This window comes from Trypanosoma cruzi (genome assembly GCF_000209065.1).
Source record: "Trypanosoma cruzi strain CL Brener chromosome Unknown tcruzi_1047053506331, whole genome shotgun sequence".
In the NCBI taxonomy this organism is placed as follows: Eukaryota; Euglenozoa; class Kinetoplastea; order Trypanosomatida; family Trypanosomatidae; genus Trypanosoma; species Trypanosoma cruzi.
This window is the reverse complement of record NW_921098.1, coordinates 12,559-34,579: the sequence shown is the minus strand read 5'-3', so window position 1 is coordinate 34,579 and position 22,021 is coordinate 12,559. Positions and strand designations below refer to the sequence as shown.

At 51.6% G+C, this 22,021-nt stretch overlaps 3 protein-coding genes and 4 pseudogenes across 3 annotated transcripts, besides 10 other annotated features; all 7 read left to right on the top strand.

The window, feature by feature from the left end:
- Positions 1-22,021: part of a sequence feature (areas not merged during assembly with more than two copies in the genome that could not be assigned to a particular haplotype) that runs on past both edges of the window.
- Positions 254-1,558, top strand: Tc00.1047053506331.139 (annotated as a pseudogene).
- Positions 1,963-1,986: a microsatellite.
- On the top strand, positions 2,844-5,090 carry Tc00.1047053506331.130 (trans-sialidase, putative; the record flags this gene model as incomplete). Its single annotated transcript, XM_813128.1, has 1 exon — positions 2,844-5,090. The coding sequence occupies one exon, from the start codon at positions 2,844-2,846 to the stop codon at positions 5,088-5,090; it is 2,247 nt and encodes a 748-aa protein (XP_818221.1).
- Positions 5,241-5,380: a sequence feature (A-rich).
- Positions 6,041-6,079: a microsatellite.
- Positions 6,108-6,154: a microsatellite.
- Positions 6,250-6,286: a sequence feature (AT_rich).
- On the top strand, positions 7,461-9,686 carry Tc00.1047053506331.120 (annotated as a pseudogene).
- Positions 9,901-9,921: a microsatellite.
- On the top strand, positions 11,741-13,453 carry Tc00.1047053506331.104 (annotated as a pseudogene).
- On the top strand, positions 14,572-16,878 carry Tc00.1047053506331.90 (trans-sialidase, putative; the record flags this gene model as incomplete). The annotated part of the gene is made up of 1 exon (XM_813127.1): positions 14,572-16,878. One exon carries the CDS (start codon positions 14,572-14,574, stop codon positions 16,876-16,878), a length of 2,307 nt encoding a protein of 768 aa, XP_818220.1.
- Positions 17,032-17,186: a sequence feature (A-rich).
- Positions 17,945-17,977: a sequence feature (AT_rich).
- On the top strand, positions 19,202-20,686 carry Tc00.1047053506331.80 (annotated as a pseudogene).
- Positions 20,712-20,735: a sequence feature (AT_rich).
- On the top strand, positions 21,403-22,020 carry Tc00.1047053506331.64 (uncharacterized protein; the record flags this gene model as incomplete). The annotated part of the gene is made up of 1 exon (XM_813129.1): positions 21,403-22,020. One exon carries the CDS (start codon positions 21,403-21,405, stop codon positions 22,018-22,020), a length of 618 nt encoding a protein of 205 aa, XP_818222.1.

Sequence of the window (22,021 nt, the reverse complement as noted above, 5' to 3'; positions counted from 1 at the left end):
TGGCTTTTATTATTAAAAATATCTGGATTTGGCCAGCGGCGCAGGTGAATCTATATATATCTATATTAAGTTAATTAAAGTTTTGGTTTGCAGTTTGGTGTGGGAGTCCTGCAATTGTGCTTATTCCAACCGACTGATTTGTGTGTGCAGCTGCTGCTTGTGCGTGGTTCTGTGACTTGTATTTTTTTTGCTTTTGCTCTGCGTGGACGGAAAGTTATTTTGTGCTTAAAGCTACACGCAAACGACAGGATTAATGGCGATGATGATGACTTGCCGTGTGCTGCTGGTGTGTGCCCTCTGCGTGCTGTGGTGCGGTGCCGGCGGAGGTTGTGTACGCGATGGCGGACCGCTGCAGTGAAGGTAACGGGAATTTATTGACGCACATGAATAATACTAAAAGTGACGGGGTCTTTCCGAGAACGGACTGCAGTTTGTTATCCACTCAGATGGGATTAATAAGGGCGGTTGAAGCTTGGGGACAAGGAGGGAGCAGAATTGGGTGGTGCAGTTACATTGAAAAGCCCAAGCAATTATTATCTGGTACCACGTCAAAGGTAATAATGAAGTTTTAACGCCTGGCCCACCAGCACCACTGCCGACACCTAAAGCATCAGATCAAGTTGAACAGGAGAAGCTGTTAAAAACGGCTTGTCCAAATGGAATTGGCGATACCAGGAATCCCTCAGGTGGTAAGGCAACAGAGTCCCAACGCCAAAGCGTTGGTCAATCTTCATCTGGCAGTACTGTCACTCAACATGGCAAAGCTCACAATTTGAATAATCCTTCCAAGAGTAATGCATCCTCCAATTTCACGCCGACGGATGACAGTGGCGTTAATATTTTTCCTAACACTCCCGAACTGGGGGTGGTAGCACTGGAAAAGGTTAACGAAGATGAAGACAAAAGAAAAAACCAAAACAGGCAGTACAAGAAGAGGCGGAAGACCACAAAGAAAAAAAAATGATAATTCACCAACAGGGACACTTGAAAATGCAGTGAAACTGAAAACATACCACACGCAACATCACCATCACTAATAGAAGCACCAGCAGAAGTGGCACTGAAAACAATTGGAAAAACAGAGGGAGATTCAACACAAGCACGAGTAAATGGACAGTAGAGCTCTGAAGATACCGTGCCCGTGCAACAGCTACAACAACCCCAAAGCGGCATGATGTCAAACAACAATTCACAAACTGAGGGCGTTGCCCCCCATCACAACCAATTTGCAGAATGAAACATCTGACGGCCATGCGGAAACAAAGCCACTACCACCCACGGAAAACGGCAATTTCGCCAATAATGAAGCTGACAAGAGCACTGAAGAGGGCATCCCGAACAATGATCCGGCAGTTGATGGTGCAGGGACACGAGAAGAAAAACAAAATGAAAATAAAGAAGCCAATCCGAAGGAATCAGTGCTGGCCACAAACGCCACAACGGGTGGCACGCCGACGCCTGGCGACAGCGACAGCAGCACCGCGGTCTCGCACACCACCTCCCCTCCTTTGCTTCTTTTTTTTGTTGTGCGGCTGCTGCTGCGGTGGTGGCCGCGTGAGAGTGAGTGTGAGAGAGCCATGCACCGCCCGCACACACACTCTTCCTTCTCTCTCTCTGTGTGTGTGTCCCCTTGCATGGACTCTCGCCCTCACCTCACCCCACGAGGCACACACAATAATGCGCCCATTGTATATATGCATGCACACCCATGCTGGCCCGTTGGTGCTCTCTTTTGCACGACACGCACCGCTTCCGTCCTGCCTGGCTGCATGGACGGAGCACCGTAACTGTTTCTGTTTTGTTTTTATTGCATTGAGTGGGCGACCTCTCTCTCTCTCCCTCTGTGTGTGTGTTTTGCTTTACGGGAGTAATGAGAGTGTGTGTGCGCTGGTCGTCCCACGCTTCGGCTTTTTGTTTTGTTTTCCTTTTTGATTTTGTGGTTGAGTGCACCCATTCCGCGGCTGCGTGTGTGTGTGTGTGTGTGTGCGATGATATGAGTAATTTGCGTGTGTGCTATCTGCCTCTCTCTGCCGTTGCTTTCTTCAGACTCTCTTGTGGCGCACAGCTGCTCTGCAAGTATAGGCGCTGCCAAACACACAAGCACATGCACACACAAATGCCGTGTTTAAAACGCTGAGAATGCACGCACGCACAGGATTGTGGCTGCGGAGGCCCTCGCGAGGAGGGAGGGCGGGAGACCGCAATGTGTTTTTTCGACGTGCTGCGGGCGTGAATGTGGCGGCATGCAGGCAGGTGGGTATTGGGAATGTTGAGGGTGCCTGGGAGAGTGCGGATTATTTCCCGTCCTGCAGCCTCATGTGCCGAAGTTTCTACCATGCTGTGGATCCGTTGATGGGGTTTATCCGGCTGTGCGACGTGGTGTGCGCCGGCTGCGGAGCGGGTGCTTTGGAGGAGACAACGGTAAAACGACTGGTGGAAGCGCGTGGGTGCTGCGAAGGGAGGTTTTGTTCTTTTGCACCTCGCTGGTTGTTTCGTGTGGGCGTTGCTCTTTGTGAGCTGACGCGTGAAGAACGGCTCACCCGCCGTGGCTCCTGCTGTTTGTAACAGTCGCCGTGTTTTCCCGGTGCACTGTTCTTTCTTCTCATTCCGTGTGTCTGTGTGCGTGAGTTGTTGTTGTTGGGAGTGACTGCGGCGGGGTGATAGCGGTGCCGCTCACTGTGGATGGGTGACGGTGTTCACTGTTGTAATTTTATTGGCATGATTTTTTCATTTTTAGCTTTTTAAATAAGCTAGGGAAAAAAAGCGCGAATTGCTACTGTGAAATTTGAAGAGTCTAAAAATTTTAACAACAGCACACACACCGCCCACACACACATATTTACATGCTCTCACGTGTTGCTGCTGTGAAGGCACCCCGCACACACAACCGTCGCCGTGTGACCGGATCCAGCGGAAGGAGGAGGGAAGGAAGAGAGAGTGAGCCGCAGAGACCCCACATGTCCCGGCGTTTCTTTAATTCCGCGGTGCTGCTCCTACTTGTCGTGATGATGTGCTGCAGCGCTGGGGCTTCGAACGCCGTGACGAGTAATTCGGGGAATGCGCAATTGCCGCAGGGAGTCGATCTATTTGTGCCGCAGACGACGCAGGTGCTGCCGAAGACGGGGACTACTGACTCAAGTCGGAGGGATTCATTTGTTTCACCCTCTCTTGTCAGTGCTGGTGGAGTAATTGCTGCTTTTGCCGAAGGTCGCGTGTATACCGTTAATGCTGGTAGACAAAATGAGAAAACTTCTTCTGATGTTGTTGCGGGGTACATTGACGCTACGTGGGATTGGTCTACTCTTGTTGGCAAGGTGAATGAAAGTAAATGGAAGGCAAACACCGTGCTTGGTACAACGGATGGAGCGGATAATCGTGTGGGCGATGTGTTCAACCCCACAACAACCATGAAGGGCAATAAGGTGTTTCTTCTTGCGGGAAGACTTTATAAGCACAAACAAATTGTTGGAAATTGGACATATAGCGGATTCAAAACACAACTTGAACTGGTTGTGGGTGATGTCACGAATCCCACGGGCGGCGAGCCGAGTAAACGTATCAAATGGGGCGAAATCCAGTCTCCGTTGAACGAGAGTGCTATAGCTGCTCACAAAGGTAACTTGACAAGGTTTCTTGCCGCTGGTGGCGCAGGTGTTGTGATGGAGGATGGCACCATTGTGTTTCCACTGATGGCGAAGAGCGGAAATGGTGGCTATTATTCCATGATTATTTACTCGACGGACAACGGCAGTACCTGGTCGCTCTCTGAGGGCATTTCCCCTGCGAACTGCACTGACCCCCGCGTCACCGAATGGGATGGATCACTTCTCATGATTGTTAATTGCAAGAGCAGCCAGAGGGTGTACGAGTCGCGTGACATGGGGACAACGTGGACGGAGGCTATTGGGACGCTTCCAGGCGTGTGGGTCAACTCACGATTATACTTTTGGGATCTGAGCTTGCGTGTGGAGGCCCTCATCACCGCGACCATTGAGGGCAGGAAGGTCATGCTGTGCACACAGAGAGGGGACTTCTCGGGGGAGAAAAGGGAAAGAGCGCTCTACCTTTGGGTCACGGACAACAACCGTTCGTTTTTTGTTGGACCGGTTGGAATAGACACTTCTGTGGAGGAGGAGTTCGCCAGCGCCCTGATGTACTCGGATGGAAGGTTGCATCTTTTACAGCAGAGGGACAATGGTGAAGACAGTGCCTTGTCGCTTTCTCGTCTGACGGACGAAGTGAGTACGATCAATTCTGTCCTGAAGAGCTGGGCGCAAAAGGACGCCTTCTTCTCCAAATTGACCATACCCACGGCGGGTCTGGTGGCAGTTTTGTCCAACGCATTGTCCGGTGGCGACACGTGGATCGACGAGTACCTTTGCCTGAATGCGACGGTGACGAATGCAAAGAAGGTCAGATATGGATTTCAATTGACGGAGCCTGACTCCGGGGTAATTTGGCCCGTGAACACTCGGGGTGATAATGTGCGTCATGTATCCTTGAGCCACAACTTCACACTTGTGGCGTCGGTGACCATCGAAGAGGCTCCGACTGCAGACGCTCCTCTACTGACTGCGATGTTGGGGGACAATAATTCCCAGTATACCATGGGAATCTTGTATACCGCGGATAAAAAGTGGGAGACGATGTTCAAAGGCAAGACAACAGAAAGTGGCACTTGGGAGCCGGGGAAAGAATACCAAGTGGCACTCATGCTGCAAGGCAAAAAGGCCTCTGTGTACATTGATGGTGAGTCGCTGGGGGAGGAAGAAGTGCCGTTAACGGGTGAGGCGCCACTTGAGCTTGTACGCTTTTGCTTTGGCGCGTGTGGTGAGGATGCCGGCCAGAAAACTAAGGTGACGGTGAAAAACGTCTTTCTGTACAACCGCCCACTGATTCCCACTGAGATGGCTGCAATCAAGGACAAGGCCCACACATCGAATGGCCCAGGGGAGGCACTGGCGGGGTGGGCAGCTCTGGAGGGAGCTGCCGCCAGAGAACATGCGGCTGTGGTGGGCTTGACATCTGCTGGGAGCGGACTGCTGCCGCTGCTGCTTCTGCTGGTACTGTGGGGCTTTGCGGCTGCGTGAGGAGTGTGCGGCCTCAGTGTGGAGCACTTGTGCCGTTCCCTGCAGGACACACACACACCGCTAGGAATATATTTTACTTAGTGGAGAATAAATTTCTTTTAAATTACTTTTCTTTTCTTTTGCTTGATGATTTAGGGCAACCACCATGGATTTTTTTTCTTTTTCTACTATTCCCTCTTTTAATTCTTTTCTTCTTGTTCGGAGTATAATTTATTATGTTTTTTTTATGTTTGTTTTTATTCCCTGTTTGTTTTGTTTCTTCAAAAAGTTTTTAATTTTCTTTTTATTTTGATCCATCATTTCCCTTCTTTTGCTTGTTGCTTTAGGACAACCACTATGGACGTTTTTTTTCTTTTCTACTCTTTTCAATTGTTTCTTCTGCACTCTTCCTGCGAGGGGTGCCGTGTGTTTCCCGCCCAACTGCTCCACTCGCACACCCACCGACACGCTCATGACGACGGCCCTGTGCGCCTCGCCTGCTGCACGCATGAGGAGGGGCGGCGACGAACGGCGCGCTGAGGGAGCCGTGACGTGTGGGCGTGCGACGAGGGCCTGTGGGGCGGAGCACACATTTCTTCCCTCCTGTTTTGTTTTGTTTGCGGCCAGGGCTGGCGGACACCCGCAGCGCCACACACACAGCCACACCCTGCCGCCGTGTTTTTTTTTTTTTTTTTTTGCTGCGCTCACTCTCCCGATGGAGTGACGCGACTGCCGTCATGTCAGCGTGCTTCTCTCAGTCCCCACACACACGAGTGACTGTGCTCTGCGGGCCGCACTCACGCGCCGATGGAAGGGCTGAGGGGAGCAGCAACACGCAGATGACCCATGAAATATAAACGATGTGCGGACACATGGAGGTCGGACGGTTGAACGGCGTTTGAATATCTTTTAATTTTATTTTCGGACAAAATATGCAGACAATTTGGTGTGGCCACATGGTAGTTGGGAGCTTTTTTTTTTTTTTTTTCTTTTTTTCTTTTTTCTTATTTGTGTGTAGCCGTAATAGAGGACGACATCTTTTTTTTCTTTTTTTTTCTTTTTTTTTCTTTTTTTTTTTTTTATTTCATTCTCATTTTTGTTTGAATAAAACAGTAATAAAGGACGACTTTTTCTTTTTTTTTTGTGTGAGGGGGTTAATATATGATGAAAGGTGAAGATGATTTTTTATTTTTTTTATTTTCATTTAATTTTTTTATGAATTGCCGCTGCTTTGGTCTGCAGTGCAATATCATGAGCCTGAGCAGTCTTTTTCTCTTTATTTCTGCCATGCACTTCTGCCGTACATTTTTTTTGTGCGTCCCTTCACATACTTTGCTTCCTCTTTTTACTTCTTTGCCTCGTGTGTTTGCCTGCAGGCACACACACACAACCACACAAGATGCACATTGCAGTGGATTTGGATGCTTCCTTTTTAGTGTGTGCTGGTGGCTGCCGCCCCCTTCTGTGAGCGTGAAGGGAAGGAGGGGAGAGGGAGCGCGCACCACGAGTCACTCTTGCTTTTGGCGTGATGCACCACCTATGACCGCTTTGAGTCGGGCATCAAATTCCATTGTGGGTGGAATGGCTGGAAATGTTGTTGCCGCGTCATGGATGGATGCGGAATCGCTTCTGCATGCGGCTCTTTTGGTGATTGCTTGCTCGGTGTGCATTGGCTGCGGGGCTGTGGTCGTATGCCGTTGGTCGTGGGATTGAACTGGAGGCGGTGGCGGTGTGTCTCTTCTCGTTCTCGTCCATTGGTGTGTGACTGCTGGCGGTGTGTGGGTTTGTTGTGTGGAGGACCGAATCCTCTCACCCACGGACTGGCAGCACTGCGATGGTGTGTTTGTGAGGGCTGGTGTGGAGTTGCCGGTCAGGGCGAGGGCCGTGGCGGTGCTTTTCCCGCCTGTCGTTTGTTTCTTCCGCTTGTTTGCGCTGCTTCTTGCTTTTTTCCTCTGTCATCCTCTTCTGTGTTCCTGCGTGGAGTGGCGGCATGCTCACGGGCCAAGCTGATCGTGAGTGCCTCCTGACGGCATCCGTCTTCCTCTCCGCCTGTCTGTCTGTCATTCCCTGTTGGGTGTGGCGTGTTGCACCGCGTGAGGGCTGACCCGCACACACCGACGGCCCGCCGTGACTTGCCGTGTTGCTGCTCTTTTCTTTGGGCGATGGTCCTCCGTGCCGTCCCTTCCGGATTGTCTCGTACCCCGCTCCCTGCGTGGGTGCTCTGCTCTGCTCCTCACTGACCTTTCTGATGTATTGCCGCTGTTGCTGCTGTACTCTCCACTTCTTGAACACAGACACGCTAGGAAGGAAAGAAAACAAACGCTAATCGCTACTGTGAAATTGTAAGGCTCTGAAAGGACCAACAGCACACCGCCCACACACACATATTTACATGCTCTCACGTGTTGCTACTCTCATGGCACCCCGCACGCACAACCGTCGCCGCGTGACCGGATCCAGCGGCAGGAGGAGGGAAGGAAGGGGGAGTGGGCCGCGGAGGCCCCACATGTCCCGACGTGTGTTTGCTTCCGCGGTGCTGCTCCTACTTGTCGTGATGATGCGCCACCTGTGGAGCTGCGACCGCTGAGGTGGGAAGTAATGCTGATGCGTCAACTACTGGGTCGGCATTGACGGGTGTCATTGCTGGAGAAGGGATGCTTCAGGGGCTGTTGAGGGACTGCAACGGGTCGATCTTTTTGTGCCGCAGACGACGCCGGTGCTGGCGAAGAAGGGGCCTGACTCAAGTCGGAGGGATTCATTTGTTTCACCCTCTCTTGTCAGTGCTGGTGGAGTAATTGCTGCTTTTGCCGAAAGTCACGTAAATGCCAAATATCAAGGTGGTCAATTGACTAAGCCGTCTTTTGATGTTGTTGCGGAATACATCGACTCTGCGTGGGATTGTTCTACTCTTGTTGGTGAGGTCGGTAAAGGAAGAATGGAGTGCACACACTGTGCTTGGTAAAGCGGAGGGAAAGGAGAGTTTGGATGTTGTGCTCCGCCCCACAACAATCACGAAGGGCCACAGAGTGTTTCTTCTTGCGGGAGGCTCTGATGTGTCCTACGAAGGTGGGTGCTGGGAAATGGAAAGAGGGCGAATTCGAACTAAAACTGGTTGTGGGTGATGTCACAAAGCCTTCTGCGACGAGCCGAGTAAACGGATTGAGTGGGCGAAATCCAGTCTCCGTTGAACGAGAGTGCTATAGCTGCTCACAAAGATAACTTGACGGAGTGCGTTGCTTCTGGTGGCTCAGGTGTTGTGATGGAGGATGGCACCATTGTGTTTCCACTGATGGCGAAGAGCGGAAATGGTGGCTATTATTCCATGATTATTTACTCGAAGGACAACGGCAGTACCTGGTCGCTCTCTGAGGGCATTTCCCCTGCGGAATGCCTTAACCCCGCGTCACCGAGTGGGAGGGATCACTTCTCATGATTGTTGACTGCGATGATGAACAGAATGTGTACGAGTCGCGTGACATGGGGACAACGTGGACGACGGCAGTCGGGACACTCTCAGGCGTGTGGGTCAAATCACAATCATTCTTTTGGGATCTGAACTTGCACGTGGATGCCCTCATCACCGCCACCATTGAGGAAAGAAAGGTCATGCTGTGCACTCAGAGAGGGTACACCTCGGGGGAGAGTAAGGCAACTGCGCTCTACCTTTGGGTCACGGACAACAACCGTTCGTTTTTTGTTGGACCGGTTGGAATAGACACTTCTGTGGAGGAGGAGTTCGCCAGCGCCCTGATGTACTCGGATGGAAGGTTGCATCTTTTACAGCAGAGGGACAATGGTGAAGACAGTGCCTTGTCGCTTTCTCGTCTGACGGACGAAGTGAGTACGATCAATTCTGTCCTGAAGAGCTGGGCGCAAAAGGACGCCTTCTTCTCCAAATTGACCATACCCACGGCGGGTCTGGTGGCAGTTTTGTCCAACGCATTGTCCGGTGGCGACACGTGGATCGACGAGTACCTTTGCCTGAATGCGACGGTGACGAATGCAAAGAAGGTCAGATATGGATTTCAATTGACGGAGCCTGACTCCGGGGTAATTTGGCCCGTGAACACTCGGGGTGATAATGTGCGTCATGTATCCTTGAGCCACAACTTCACACTTGTGGCGTCGGTGACCATCGAAGAGGCTCCGACTGCAGACGCTCCTCTACTGACTGCGATGTTGGGGGACAATAATTCCCAGTATACCATGGGAATCTTGTATACCGCGGATAAAAAGTGGGAGACGATGTTCAAAGGCAAGACAACAGAAAGTGGCACTTGGGAGCCGAAGAAAGAATACCAAGTGGCACTCATGCTGCAAGGTAACAAGAGCTCCGTGTACGTTGATGGCAAGTCGCTGGTGGAAGAAGAATTGCCGTTACAAAGTGAGAGGCCACTTGAGTATTTAAGCTTTTGCTTTGGCGCGTGCGGTATAAAAAACTCTCCTGTGACGGTGGCGAACGTCTTTCTGTACAACCGCCCACTGAATCCCACTGAGATGACTGCAATCAAGGACAGGAAACCCAAAGATGAAAAAGGAAGCGGTGACGGCTCCATGCGTGAGGGTATGTCTCGGGCGCTGCTGCTGCTGGGGATGTGGGGCATTGCGGCCATTTAATGAGAAATCACAGTGAGGATTTCCTGCCACCAGCGGGAGCTATATGTATCTCTCCACGCACCCTTCGAAATAATTGACTTTTTTGTGGATGCAACTTTTGTTTTATCTGTTTTTGTTGTCGATTGGACTACCCCTTTCTGCCCGTGTAAGTCGTTATGTAAAGGGCGTGCTCTTCCTCCCGGGACTGCATCGCGGGGCCTGTGTTTTTTTTCCTTATATATATATATATATATATTTTATATGCTCGTTTTTTTTTTATAGTGGAATATTTTGAGATTGGCGGGATGTCTTTAATTTTTCCGTCGGCCGACGACACGTGCAGTCGGCATTGAGCTCCACGACGATGGTGCGGTGAAGAAGGGATTTAAGATGTGCAGCAACGCACTGAATGTCCGAATGAAATGTGGGTGTTGTGTGGACACCAGGAGGTTGAACGGCTGACGCAAATATATTTTTACTTCTGCGGGAAGAATATACACGTGTTTTTTTTTTTTTGCGTCACGATGTTTTTTTTTCTTTTTTTGTTATATTTCTATGGGTGTGGAAACTGCTTTAAGGGAACTGTTTTTTTTTTTGTTTCTTTAAGCGTCTTGTGGGTTGCCGTGCCATCTCGGGTCTTGTTGGCCTTCTCTTCTCCTCTTCGTCCGTCCTGCACCTCTGCTGCGTGTTTTTCTGTCCTTTCACGTGCGTGGCTCTCTTTTTTTTTTTTTTTTTGTGCGTTGCTGTGGTTGATCCCTGCGTGGTGTGCGTGTGGCCCCAAAACAAAGTTGTACGAGGGCACACCTCTCTGCACGATGGCCGCAGCGTGTGGCTGTCGCTCTGTTCTCTCGAGAGATATGCTGCCACGCTTTCAATTGTGTGTTGTTTCGGGGACAATGTGCCGGTGGCTGTGCGGTTGCCGAATGGAGGGAGAGGAGTGGAGGGAGTTGCGTGAGTGCTGCGGTCAGCAGTCGCGCTGGGCGTCTCGCCGCGGAGGGTCTTGCCCGCCCAGCCCAGCACCGCCCTGCCGGACACCCTCGCTCACTCCGCAGCATCTTAGTCGACGCCAGCAGCACGCGGCGAGGCAGCGGATGCCGCCACCGCCACGAGTGCGGCCGGAAGGGGACACGTCCGCTGTTGTGTTTTGAGGGGGCACACTGTGTGGCACAGTGGCGTGCCCACAAACTCTTCGCGGACTCCGCACACGACACCGGACACTGGCCGCGGAGTGTTTGCTTCGTGAAGGACGCCGCGATGGAGTTTCTTCTTCTCTCCAGGCGCGTTGCTGCGCGATGACACCACAACGAGGCATTTGTTTTCACCATGGAGGGGTAATGCCTGCAGGGTTACGCATTGGGAATATGAATGGCGAATGCAATGGGAAATAGAGTCCCATGGCACTTTTGTGCCGTGCGAATTGCGGGGATTTTCCATAAAGCATGTAATTTGCTTTTTTGTGTTTTTTTTTGTGGGGTAACTGCCATGATGCATCACTGATGCGGCGTGCATGATTTGGAGTCCTTGCGTGTGGCCGCTGCTTTACCGAATTCTCTTCCCAATTGTGTGTTTGTGTGTGTCAGGGACGATATGCGCGCATGTATTGTTCTGGAGTGTTTGCGGTGATGGCGCTGCCACACGGATGTGAGACCGCAGCGAGCGGAATGCGTGAGCGAACTCTCCGTGCCCACCACGCTGCTGTTATTGTTGGCACCCACCAACACTGTGCTGGGTGGATGGTACCCACTTGCCATCGTTGCGATGGTCCTCGTGCATGTGGCGTGCATCCCACACCGTGTGGATGACTCTCTTGCTGGGGCTGTCAGTCATGCCTGTGACCTTTGTCTCTTACTCCTATTCCTTTTTTTGCTTAGTGGTTAGTGTTCGGCTTTAGCTCAATCCAACTACGAAAACAGGTATATAATCGATTCTCACGCAGAATAGAATAATAACTAGTTTTCTCTCTGGCGCGGAATTCAACGAAGAGTGCACCGATATACCTGGAGGGATTGTACGAGTCTGTGTACAATGCGAAGTGGAGCCATTTGGTGGAAGTTTCTGACGGCGAGGGGACGGGAATGTATGTGAGGGAGGGGGAACCACCGCAGTCATGGACGTACAAGAAAGTTGGCGACTCTCTCGAAAAGGATGACGGTGTGGAGCAATCCGGTGCAGAGCGTCCCAGGCTGATGGTGCTCACCTCGGACAAGGGATGGCCGTACTCGTGGGGGTGGATTAAACTCATTCGTGACTGCTACGTGAACTGTGAGGTGGATCGAGTGTGGCAGATTGTCAAGGGCGATCTGACCGAGTGGTTCAGCCCTGACGCTGGGGACTACTTTACGCCTAAGAGGCGTCTGTTGATTGGGACGGCCGGGATCGGGAAGTCGATGGCTGCCGGCTCGTACCTCCTTTACCAGCTGCTGCACTACGATGCGGAGAAACTCCATTTGGTTATCTACAGTTTTGGTGGAAATACGACGTACGTGTTTGACAAGACCATCAAGACTGTCACAAGATACGTGGGTAGAGGAGCATCCAATGAATTTTTGGATGGTTTGTGGGATTTGAAGATGAAAGGGTATGTTATCTACGATGTGACAAGGCAAGGCACACCGCCAGAGGAATTTTTTGCGCCCTATGGATGTGGCATGATTGTGGTGCCATCGCCAGAGGTAAGCAACTATGATGAATGGAAGAAACAAGAAGGAGCGGCGCGAATCATCGTGAATTGCCCCGCCGGGATGGATGTGAAGGCGATGTGCGCATGGATGAAGCGTGACGAGACTGCGGAGAAAAAAGCGGAATGCTGGAGGATGGTTGGAGAACGCATGAATAAAGTGGGGCCAATTCCACTTCACATCTTTGATGCGAATAAGTTCATTGCACACTCTGCTGCCATTGAGGATGCCTTGGAAGGGATGAATTCCCGGGATGGTGAAAAGCACTTCATACATGGAGGAGTGAGACTGTGGGACTCTGAGAATCCCTCTCAAAAGCTCGTGAGGGTTGTCCGAACAAGAGCAGAAAGCGGTTCTGAGGTATTTCTGAACGCACCGATATCTTTTTGCCTCGGGCGTCGAATACCGCACTATTTTGGGAAACGTGATGAGTGAGAAAGGTATTTTTTTCTGTTGCTAGTATTGGGGAAGAGGAATACTCTTTTGTCTGAATGTATGGGAGGGTTTGGCTTGCGCGCATTAATGTTTGGGGGATTTTTTGGTGCATTAGTAGAGGACCTCAAGGAGCTGAGGCCACCAGCACGCTGTGGAGGACAGTGCGCGGTGTTGAAGGCGAATACTGAAGGGCACCGCACCGAGTTATATGTGGAGTGGTTGCAAATGGAATACCATACAAATACTAATATAAAGCACGGGGTGCTGTGCATACCGGCGGGTGCAACCTTTCCGCTGGTGGACTGCTTTTTTTTTTTTTTGAAGTCACCGCGGAAGACGCTGGTTGGGCTGCGGATGACTACGGCGGGTGAGCACCACACGACAACCAGCACCGTGCGGCAGTTCACTGAGTGCCTGGCGGCATATTTTAATGGCTGGAAGAAATTATCTCGAGACATGTCGTGGGAGATTATTTATGTGCAGCACGCAGACAGCACGCCGATGACTGGCTGGCGGAGATGTGATGTCGTCGATTCCAATAATGTGAGCCGCGCTGAAAACCGAGAGATTGCGGCGTTCTGGGAGGAAGAGGTGCGCCAGTACCAAGTGTCTGTATCATCCGGAGACTTTAGAAGAGACGAAGCTCACCGAAGTGAGGAAGAACCGTCGAAATAGGAAAACGAATTGGGGAAAGGGGCAATTTCGATTTGTGGTAAAGAAATATTGTGGGGGTTATGTATTTTTGATAATTTTGTGTGCATACGGTGCGGGTGCACCAGCACAAGGCGGCAATATATCGCACAGATTTCAGAACTGTCCAACGCTATCGAACATAACAGTGGCAGAAGAAATTGGGGAGTGGGGTTGTTTGGTTTCTGGTGAAAAACATTGGGGGATTTCATATAGTATTTTAATTGTGTGTGCATACGAGGCACAATTGGAGAATTGCCCCGGTATGAGGGAATCATTGTGTTTGGTGGTGTCACAGTACCACTGCATTGTCCATTTTCTTCTATTGTGCTCTAAGGCCCATCACGAATAGAAGCAGCTTTAAGGGATGGACGAAGCATAAGTTCTATTGAGGAAACGGTGCATTCCGTGTGACCGCATGGAGTGAGGCGTCGCGTCATGGGTGGGTGAGGACTCCGCCTCCGCGTGTGTCTGTTTGGGTGATTGCTCGCTCGGTGTGCGCTGTGTGCCGGCGGTGGGTTACTTCTTCTCTTCCATGGCGGACTGACGGCATTGCTATGGTGCATGTGTGTGCATGAGGGCTGGTGTGGAGTTGCCGGCCAGGGTGATGGCCGTGGCGGTGATTTTCCCGCCTGTCGTTTGTTTGTGTGCTTCTTGCTTTTTCCCCCTCTCATCCTTTTCTCCTGTGTTTCTGCGTGGAGTGGCCGCATGCTCACCGGCCATGTTGATCGTGAGTGCCTCCTGACGGCATCCATTCACTTCTCTCCTCCTGTCTGTCTGTCATTTCCTGTTGGCTGTGGCGTGTTGCGGCGCGTGAGGGCTGGCCCGCACACACCGACGGCCCGCCGTGGCTTGCCGTGTTGATGCTCTTTTCCGTGTGCGATGGTTCCCCGTGCTGTTCCTTACGGACTGTTTCGTGCCCCGCTTTTTGCGTGGGTGCTCTAACCCCCGCTGACCTCTCTGATGTATCACCGCTGCTGTCGCTGTCTCCTCCACTTATTGAACACAAACACGCTAGGGAAACAAACGCGAATCGCCACTGTGAAATTCGAAGTCACTGAAAGGAACAACAGCACACACACCGCCCACACACACATATTTATATGCTCTCACGTGTTGCTGCAGTGCAGGCACCCCGCACACACAACCGTCGCCGCGTGACCGGATCCAGCGGAAGGAGGAGGGAAGGAAGAGAGAGTGAGACACAGAGGCCCAACATGTCCCGACATGTGTTTGCTTCCGCGGTGCTGCTTCTCCTTGTGATGTGCTGCGGCACTGGTGGAGCTGCAGCCGTTGTGGAGGGTAATTCCGGGGATGCGCAGCTGCTTCAATGGGTCGATATTTTTGTGCCGGAAAAGACGCAGGTGCTGTCGAAAGAGGGGTTTAAAAGTGAAGTGAAGAAAGCATTTGCTGCGACTTCTCTTGTCAGTGCTGGTGGAGTAATGGCTGTCTTTGCTGAAGGCTTGTTCGTTTATAAAGTCCATGGAGAGGACTTGTTTGGGATTAAGCCTTACGAAATTGTGGCCGGGTACATCAAGGCTGCGGAGTCGTGGCCGTCCATTGTCGCCGAGGTCAATGCTAGTACATGGAGGGCACACACCGTGCTTGGCAGTAGGAATGACGATAATCGTTTGTGTTATTTGTACGGGCCCACAGCAGTTGCAAAGGACAATAAGGTGTTTCTACTTGTGGGAAGCGACACTACAAGATATGACAATGTTAATAATGATGGTGGGATGTGGGTGAAAGATGGCTGGGACATTCAACTAGTTGAGGGTGTGGCCACGCAGTCCACGGACGGCGTGCAGAGTAAACTGATCAGCTGGGGTGAACCCAAGTCGCTTTTAAAACATATACCCAATCAAACTCAATATCAGCTGATGCAACTTTATGCTGCTGGTGGTTCAGGCATTGTGATGCAGAATGGCACGCTTGTGTTTCCCCTGGTGGTGAATGGGGAAAATTACCCTTTTTCCTCGATCACTTATTCGACGGACAACGGCAACAACTGGGTGTTCCCAGAGAGCATTTCTCCTTGGGAATGCCTTGATCCCCGCATCACCGAATGGGAGACGGGACAAATTCTCATGATCGTTGAATGTTTTAATGGCCAGAGTGTGCTCGAGTCGCGTGACATGGGGAAAACGTGGACGGAGGCCATCGGGACACTCTCAGGCGTGTGGGTCAGGCCACAACCAGGAGTTCGTCTATACAAAATTTTTCGTGTGGGAGCCCTCATCACCGCGACCATTGAGGGTGTGAAGGTCATGTTGTACACTCAGCGAGGGTACGCCTCGGGGGAGAAAGAGGCCAATGCGCTCTACCTTTGGGTGACGGACAACAACCGCACGTTTTCTGTTGGACCGGTTGCCATGGATAATAACTTGGAACGTTTCCACGCCCTGCTGTACTCGGATGGTGCCTTGCACCTTTTAAAGGAGGGTCTCAATGAAAAAGGCAGTGCCATTTCACTTGCCCGCCTGACGGAGGAGCTGAAGACGATCAAGTCCATTCTCAGTACCTGGGCGCAGCTGGATTCCTCGTTCTCTGAGTCGTCCACACCCACGACGGGTCTGGTGGCGGTATTGTCCGATGAGGCCAACGATGGCACGTGGACCGACGATTACCGCTGCGTGAATGCAAGCGTGACGAAGGCAGCGAAGGTAAAAAATGGGTTCAACTTCACGGGGCCTGGGTCCATGGCAATATGGCCCGTGAACAGCCGGGAGGATAATAATCAGTACGGCTTTGTGAACTACGATTTTACTGTTGTGGCGACGGTGACCATCCACCAGGCTCCGAGTGAGAGCACTTCTTTGCTGGCTGCGGGTCTGGGGGACGGCGCCGGCAAGAAGATCATTGGGTTGTCGTACAGCGTGAGTAAAACGTGGGATACGGTGTTTTATGGGACAACAAAAGCACAGAAAAACACTTGGGAGCCTGGGAGAGAATACCAGGTGGCGCTCATGCTGCAGGACGGCAACAAGGGCTCCGTGTACGTTGATGGTGTGATTGTGGGGAGCCCAGAGACGATAACAACACTTGAGACGCGTGGGGCTGAAGTCACTCATTTCTACTTTGGGGGCGACGAGGGAGACAGCGACAGCAATGTGACGGTGACGAACGTCTTTTTGTACAATCGTCCACTGAATCCCACTGAAATGCGTGCGATCAAGGGAAGGGCACCCGTTTCGACAAGAGGTCCGGAAACCCAAGTGGAGGGAATGGCCACCACAGAGCATGTGGCCGCGGTGCCTGGCCCAGTGGAATTACCAGCAGCACCGGGGAGGACTACTATGGAAAGAGCTACAACCACAGAACATGCGGCTGCGGTAAGCTTTACCTCTGCTGGGAGCGGAATGCAGCCGCTACTTTTTCTGCTCGGGCTGTGGGGCTTTGCGGCTGCGTGAGGAGTGTGCGGCCTCAGTGTGGAACACTTGTGCCCTCCTCTGCACCGACACTCACACACACCGCTAGGAATAAATTTCACTAAGCAGGGGACAATTTCTTTTTTTTCAATTTTTTACATTTTTCATTGCTGCTTTAGGACGACCACCATGGACTTTTTTTTTCGGCTTTTAATTTTTTCTTTTTTGTTCAGAGTATAATTTTTTATGTTTTTTTATGTTTGTTTTTAATTATTTTTGTTTGCTTTTTTAAAAAAATATATATGTCTGTTTTTTCTTTTCCACTTTTTCCTTTTTTTTTTTTTGCTTTTGGGGGCAATCACGATGGACGTTTTTTTCTTTTCTACTCTTCCCTCTTTAATTGTTTCTTCCGCACTCTTCCTGTGAGGGGTGCCGTGTGTTTCCCGCCGAACTGCTCCACTCGCACACCCACCGACACGCTCATGATGACGGCCCTGTGCGCCTCGCCTGCTGCACGCATGAGGAGGGGCCGCGACGAACGGCGCGCTGCGGGAGCCGTGACGTGTGGGCGTGCGACGAGGGCCTGTGGGGCGGAGCACACATTTCTTTCCCTCTTGTTTTGTTTTCTTTGCGTCCAGGGCGGGCAGACACCCGCAGCGCCACACACACAGCCACTCCCTGCCGCCGTGTTTTAAAGATTTTTTGCTGCGCTCACTCTCCCGATGGAGTGACGCGACTGCCGTCATGTCTGCGTGCTTCTCTCAGTCCCCACACACGAGTGACTGTGCTCTGCGGGCCGCACTCACGCGCCGATGAGGGGCTGAGGGGAGCAGCAACACGCGGATGACCCCGTGAAATACAAACGATGTGCGGACACACGGAGGGTCGGACGGTTGAAAGACACTTAAATATCTTTTAATTTTATTTTCGGACAAAATATGCGGACAATTTCTGGAGCAATATGGTAGTTAGGTGCTTTTCTCATTTGTGTGGTTCTTTTTTTCCTTTTTTTTTCCTTTTCATTTTTTGTGTAGCCGTAATAGAGGACGAAATTTCTTCCTTTTTTTTCTTTTTTTCAAAGTGTGAGGTGTGGAAGGGTGAAGATGAGTTTTTATTTATTTATTTTTATTTAATTTTTTATGAATTGCCGCTGCCTTGTCTGCGGTGCAGTTATGATTTTGAGCAGTCTTGTTATTTCTGCCATGCACCTCTGCTGTACAGTTTTTGTTTGTGCGTCCCCTCACATGCTCTGCTCCTGTTTTTACTTCTTTGCCTCGTGTGTCTGCAGGCACACACAACCACATGCACGCACAAAATACAAATTGCAGTGGATTTGGATGCTTCTTTTGTAGCGTGTGCTGGCGGTTGCGGGTGGCTGCTGCTTCATCACTCCGTGGGCATGAAGGGAAGGAAGAGACAGTGGGAGTGCGTCGCGGCTCTCACCCCTGTGGGAAGGTTGCGCTGCGTGTGGCGGCATTGCTTTTAAACGCCGCACCATCACTCACGAGGACGTGGCACGGAGTGGAAGACTTCTTTTTTGTTTTGTCTGCTGCTGTGGGTGTGGGTGCGTCCACGCCGGACTTGTCGGCACGATGACCGTAGCGTGTGGCTGTCGCTCTGTTCTCTCGAGAGATATGCCACGACGCTTTCCCATGTGTGTTGCTTCGGGGACAATGTGCTGGCGGCTGTGCGATTGCCGAATGGAGGGAGAGGTGTGGAGGGAAGTGCGTGAGCGCAGCGGTCAGGAGTCGCGCTGGGTGTCTAGCCGCGGAGGGTCTTGCCCGCCCAACCCAGCACCGCTCATGCCTGGCACCCTCTCTCTCTCTCACTCCGCAGCATCTTAGCCGACGCCACCAGCACGCAGCGAGGCAGCGGATGCCACCACTGACACGAGTGCGACCGGAAGGGGACGCGTCTGCTGTTGAGTTCCGAGGGGGCACTCCGTGTGACACAGCGGCGTGCCCAAAACCTCCTCGCGGAGTCCGCACACGACACCGGGCAGTGGACGCTGAGTGTTTGGGTCGTGGAGGACACTGCGGTGGAATCCCTCCTTCCCTCCGGGTGGACGGTCGGCTGATTTTCCTTTCTTTCTTACCCATGAGAGGGTTTTTTTTCCTTTTTTAGTTTAAGAACTCTTGCTGTGTTTGGAGCGCAGCTTTGGAAAACCTATCACCTTTGATGGTGGGCTTGTGCTTCCGTTCGGTCCCTCCCTTTTACCACATTTTTGCTTTTTAAATATTTTGTGATGACGAGTGGTGTTGCAGAAGACACGCTGAGGCGCTGGGCTTCATTATCGATTCATTTATTTGATTTTTTTTGTTTTTGTACCTGCTGCGGTTTGCGGTGTCTCTGATGACCTTCCCGCATGGAGGGCTTTATTGGGGCGCTCGAGCCTTTTTGTGCGGACGGAAGGCCAAGGACGTTATCCATGCGTGGCCATTGCGCTGGAATGAGTCTTTTTTTTTACACATTGACACGGAGCCATTCCTGCGCACCTTCTTTTTCTTTTTTACTTCTTTTGCTTTCTTTCAGGAGATGCTCCCTTGGCTTTGCCTCCAACGGGGTATGCGCGGAGTTACACGCGTTTAAAAAACCGAGGCCACGACCCATTTCGGAAAGGGTGCTTTATCTTTCTTCCAACATTAATTTGTTGTCCATGTTGATGTTTTTCTTTGAGTGGAGTTCCTACTTGGCGACGATCCCACGTATGGTTTGGTGTTTGTCCGACCAGGGCGGACTATATCCACTGCGTCGGGGAAAGGCTTCTGGTGGATCCAACGACACGGCAGCTGGGGGAAATAACGGGACGGACGCTATCCCGTTGATGGTGGCCCCGCTGATGCTCGATCTGATGGACTTTCGGAGGATGATGTGCAACATCAGTGCGCCCATCCAGCTGTTGGTTTTGGTGCAGAACGGGCGGGAGGCGATGCTGTCGTTGTGCCTGCAGGAACTCGAGAGGGTCTATGGGTGGTCCGGACGCCTGGTTGTGAGTCGTCACCCGGAAAACATCGGGTACAGCGCTGCCGTGAACATCGGGTCACGGCTTGCACTCTCGCTGCCGCGCGAGGAAGTGCCTTTTTTTTTTTAAACAAGCGGCGACGTAATGTTTTCACCCGATCTTCTTCCCAGCCTTCTACGCGATGTGCATGGAATGACGAGGCATGATGACGCTCGCATGGATGAGTTGGCGGCGGAAGCGGCGAATGGGCCGAGCGAGTCCAGTCCTGTTTTGCGACGGGGCTTGAGGGTGCTGCGCTCCACGGTGAACGATAGCCGATTGTCGACGTCTGCGCTGCTGCCTGACCGCATTCGTTATGCCTCTGCGAAGGAGCGTGAAAAGGCATTTTCGAAGCATTACGGGCACTTCTGCGCGTATTACAAAAGCAGTTGTTTTGTGTCTGTTATGTTGACACGCCTGGCGATCAGTACGGTGGGATATTTTGACGAGAACTTCTACCCAGCTTGCGTGGAGGATGTCGACTACAGCTTGCGCCTCCGTTTGCTTGGATTTCAGGAGCGAAATGTCTTATACGGCAAATTTGTGCATCGCGGCAGCTCGAATATTCGTTTCTGTAATGAAATGGAGCTGCCGGACGCTCTCTGATACCGTCGCGTCAAGTCTTTGAGTGCGAACCAACCATATGCCATGATGAAGTGGAACCGTCCACGGGCGTGCAGTGGCGGGTGCAAGGGGCCATATGACGGCATGGTCCCCGCAGACGTTTGGGTGAAGGATGAGGCACGCATACAGCTCATTCGGGCCCACTGGCATGATGAGGAGCAAGGGGTCCCAAAGGTTGAGTACGACAGGACTCTTTTGCATCCTGTAAGGACGAAAGGAAGATGAACTGGCGCCAGTCGCAAGTTTTTTGTTTTTATTATTTTATTTTATTTTTCACTTCAAATATTGAAAGTTTTTTTTTATATTTACACAAATGATATTTAAGCGAGTACGCCATGGGTTTTAAAGAGCACAAACATATATTTGGCGTGACAGGGGGAGGGCGCAGCGTCCAAACTTGGCCGTGTTGCCGAGGGTAGGAGAGGGCGGCAGCAAGCAGGAAAAATGAAGATGATGAATGAGGGAGAAATAAAACGGGAGGGAAGCAGAAACCAAGCCAAAAGTATTGTGGAAACAACGTTGTTTCTTATCGTGGGCGATCGACGCCGCAATTGGCTACTAATTTACCCACGGAAGGTGACAACTGTTTCCGCTGGATATGCTGCGTGCATATCTGTCGGGCTCTTTTTTGTTCTGTTGGTTTGTCTCCCGCACATTTATTTCTTCGTGCCGCCTGACCCACTCGTTTATTATTCCCCTCTCCGTTTTGTGCGTGCACCGAGAGAAGGGCTCGGGGACATGAAGTGCGTTCCCCTTCCGTGAGATGCCACCAAAAACAGGAGGAGAAAAAAAAGAAAAGTGAAGCGGGGAGGGAACCATCGCCACGCGTCCTTTTCTCCGAGAAGGCTGCTTGCCACGCCACTGAGGCGCGCCGTGTGCTCCACAAGGCCCGCTGGACTCGATTGGGGAGCCGTGAAGGATGGTGCGTGAGAGTTTGGCGGATGCGTCCCCCAGGCGTTCCCAGAGGACCCTCTGGCCATAGGGAGTGCGTGGAATGCGGGATTCCGCGGGGACATTTGGCTGTTTTGTTTTTCCTCTTCTATCCACCCCTCCCAAACCTCAACACGGCGGCTGATCCAACGACTGCGACGGGATCCGTTGCGTATTTCTGGATCTTTTTTGCGTTGCAGCGGCAGGCCTGGTGTGTCCTGCTCGGCAGACACGGTGGACGGAAGTGGGCTTCCCTATCGGGAAAACGATGGTCACGGCGGAGTGTGTTGCGTACTTCGCAATTTGGCGTGTTTGTGGCGATCCTTGCGGATGATGTGACGGGGTCTCTTTTACTTACAGGGATAGAAGCGATGCTCCACGGTGATGCACACATTGCGGGTGGAGGTTTCTCTTGCTGGTGGTTTGTGAATGTTTTTTCTTTCAGTTTTGCCGGAACACCACAGAGGGCGGTTTCTGCGGACAGCAGAGCATTGCGAGGAGGGGCACCACACGATTTTTGGCGCGATGAGGTGGCTTCTGTGACTTTACGGTGGTTATTTTTAGGGTTGAGAGGCTACCCTTTGCTGGAATGTATTGTGGGAGACCATCCGCGTTTTTGTTTTTGTTAGT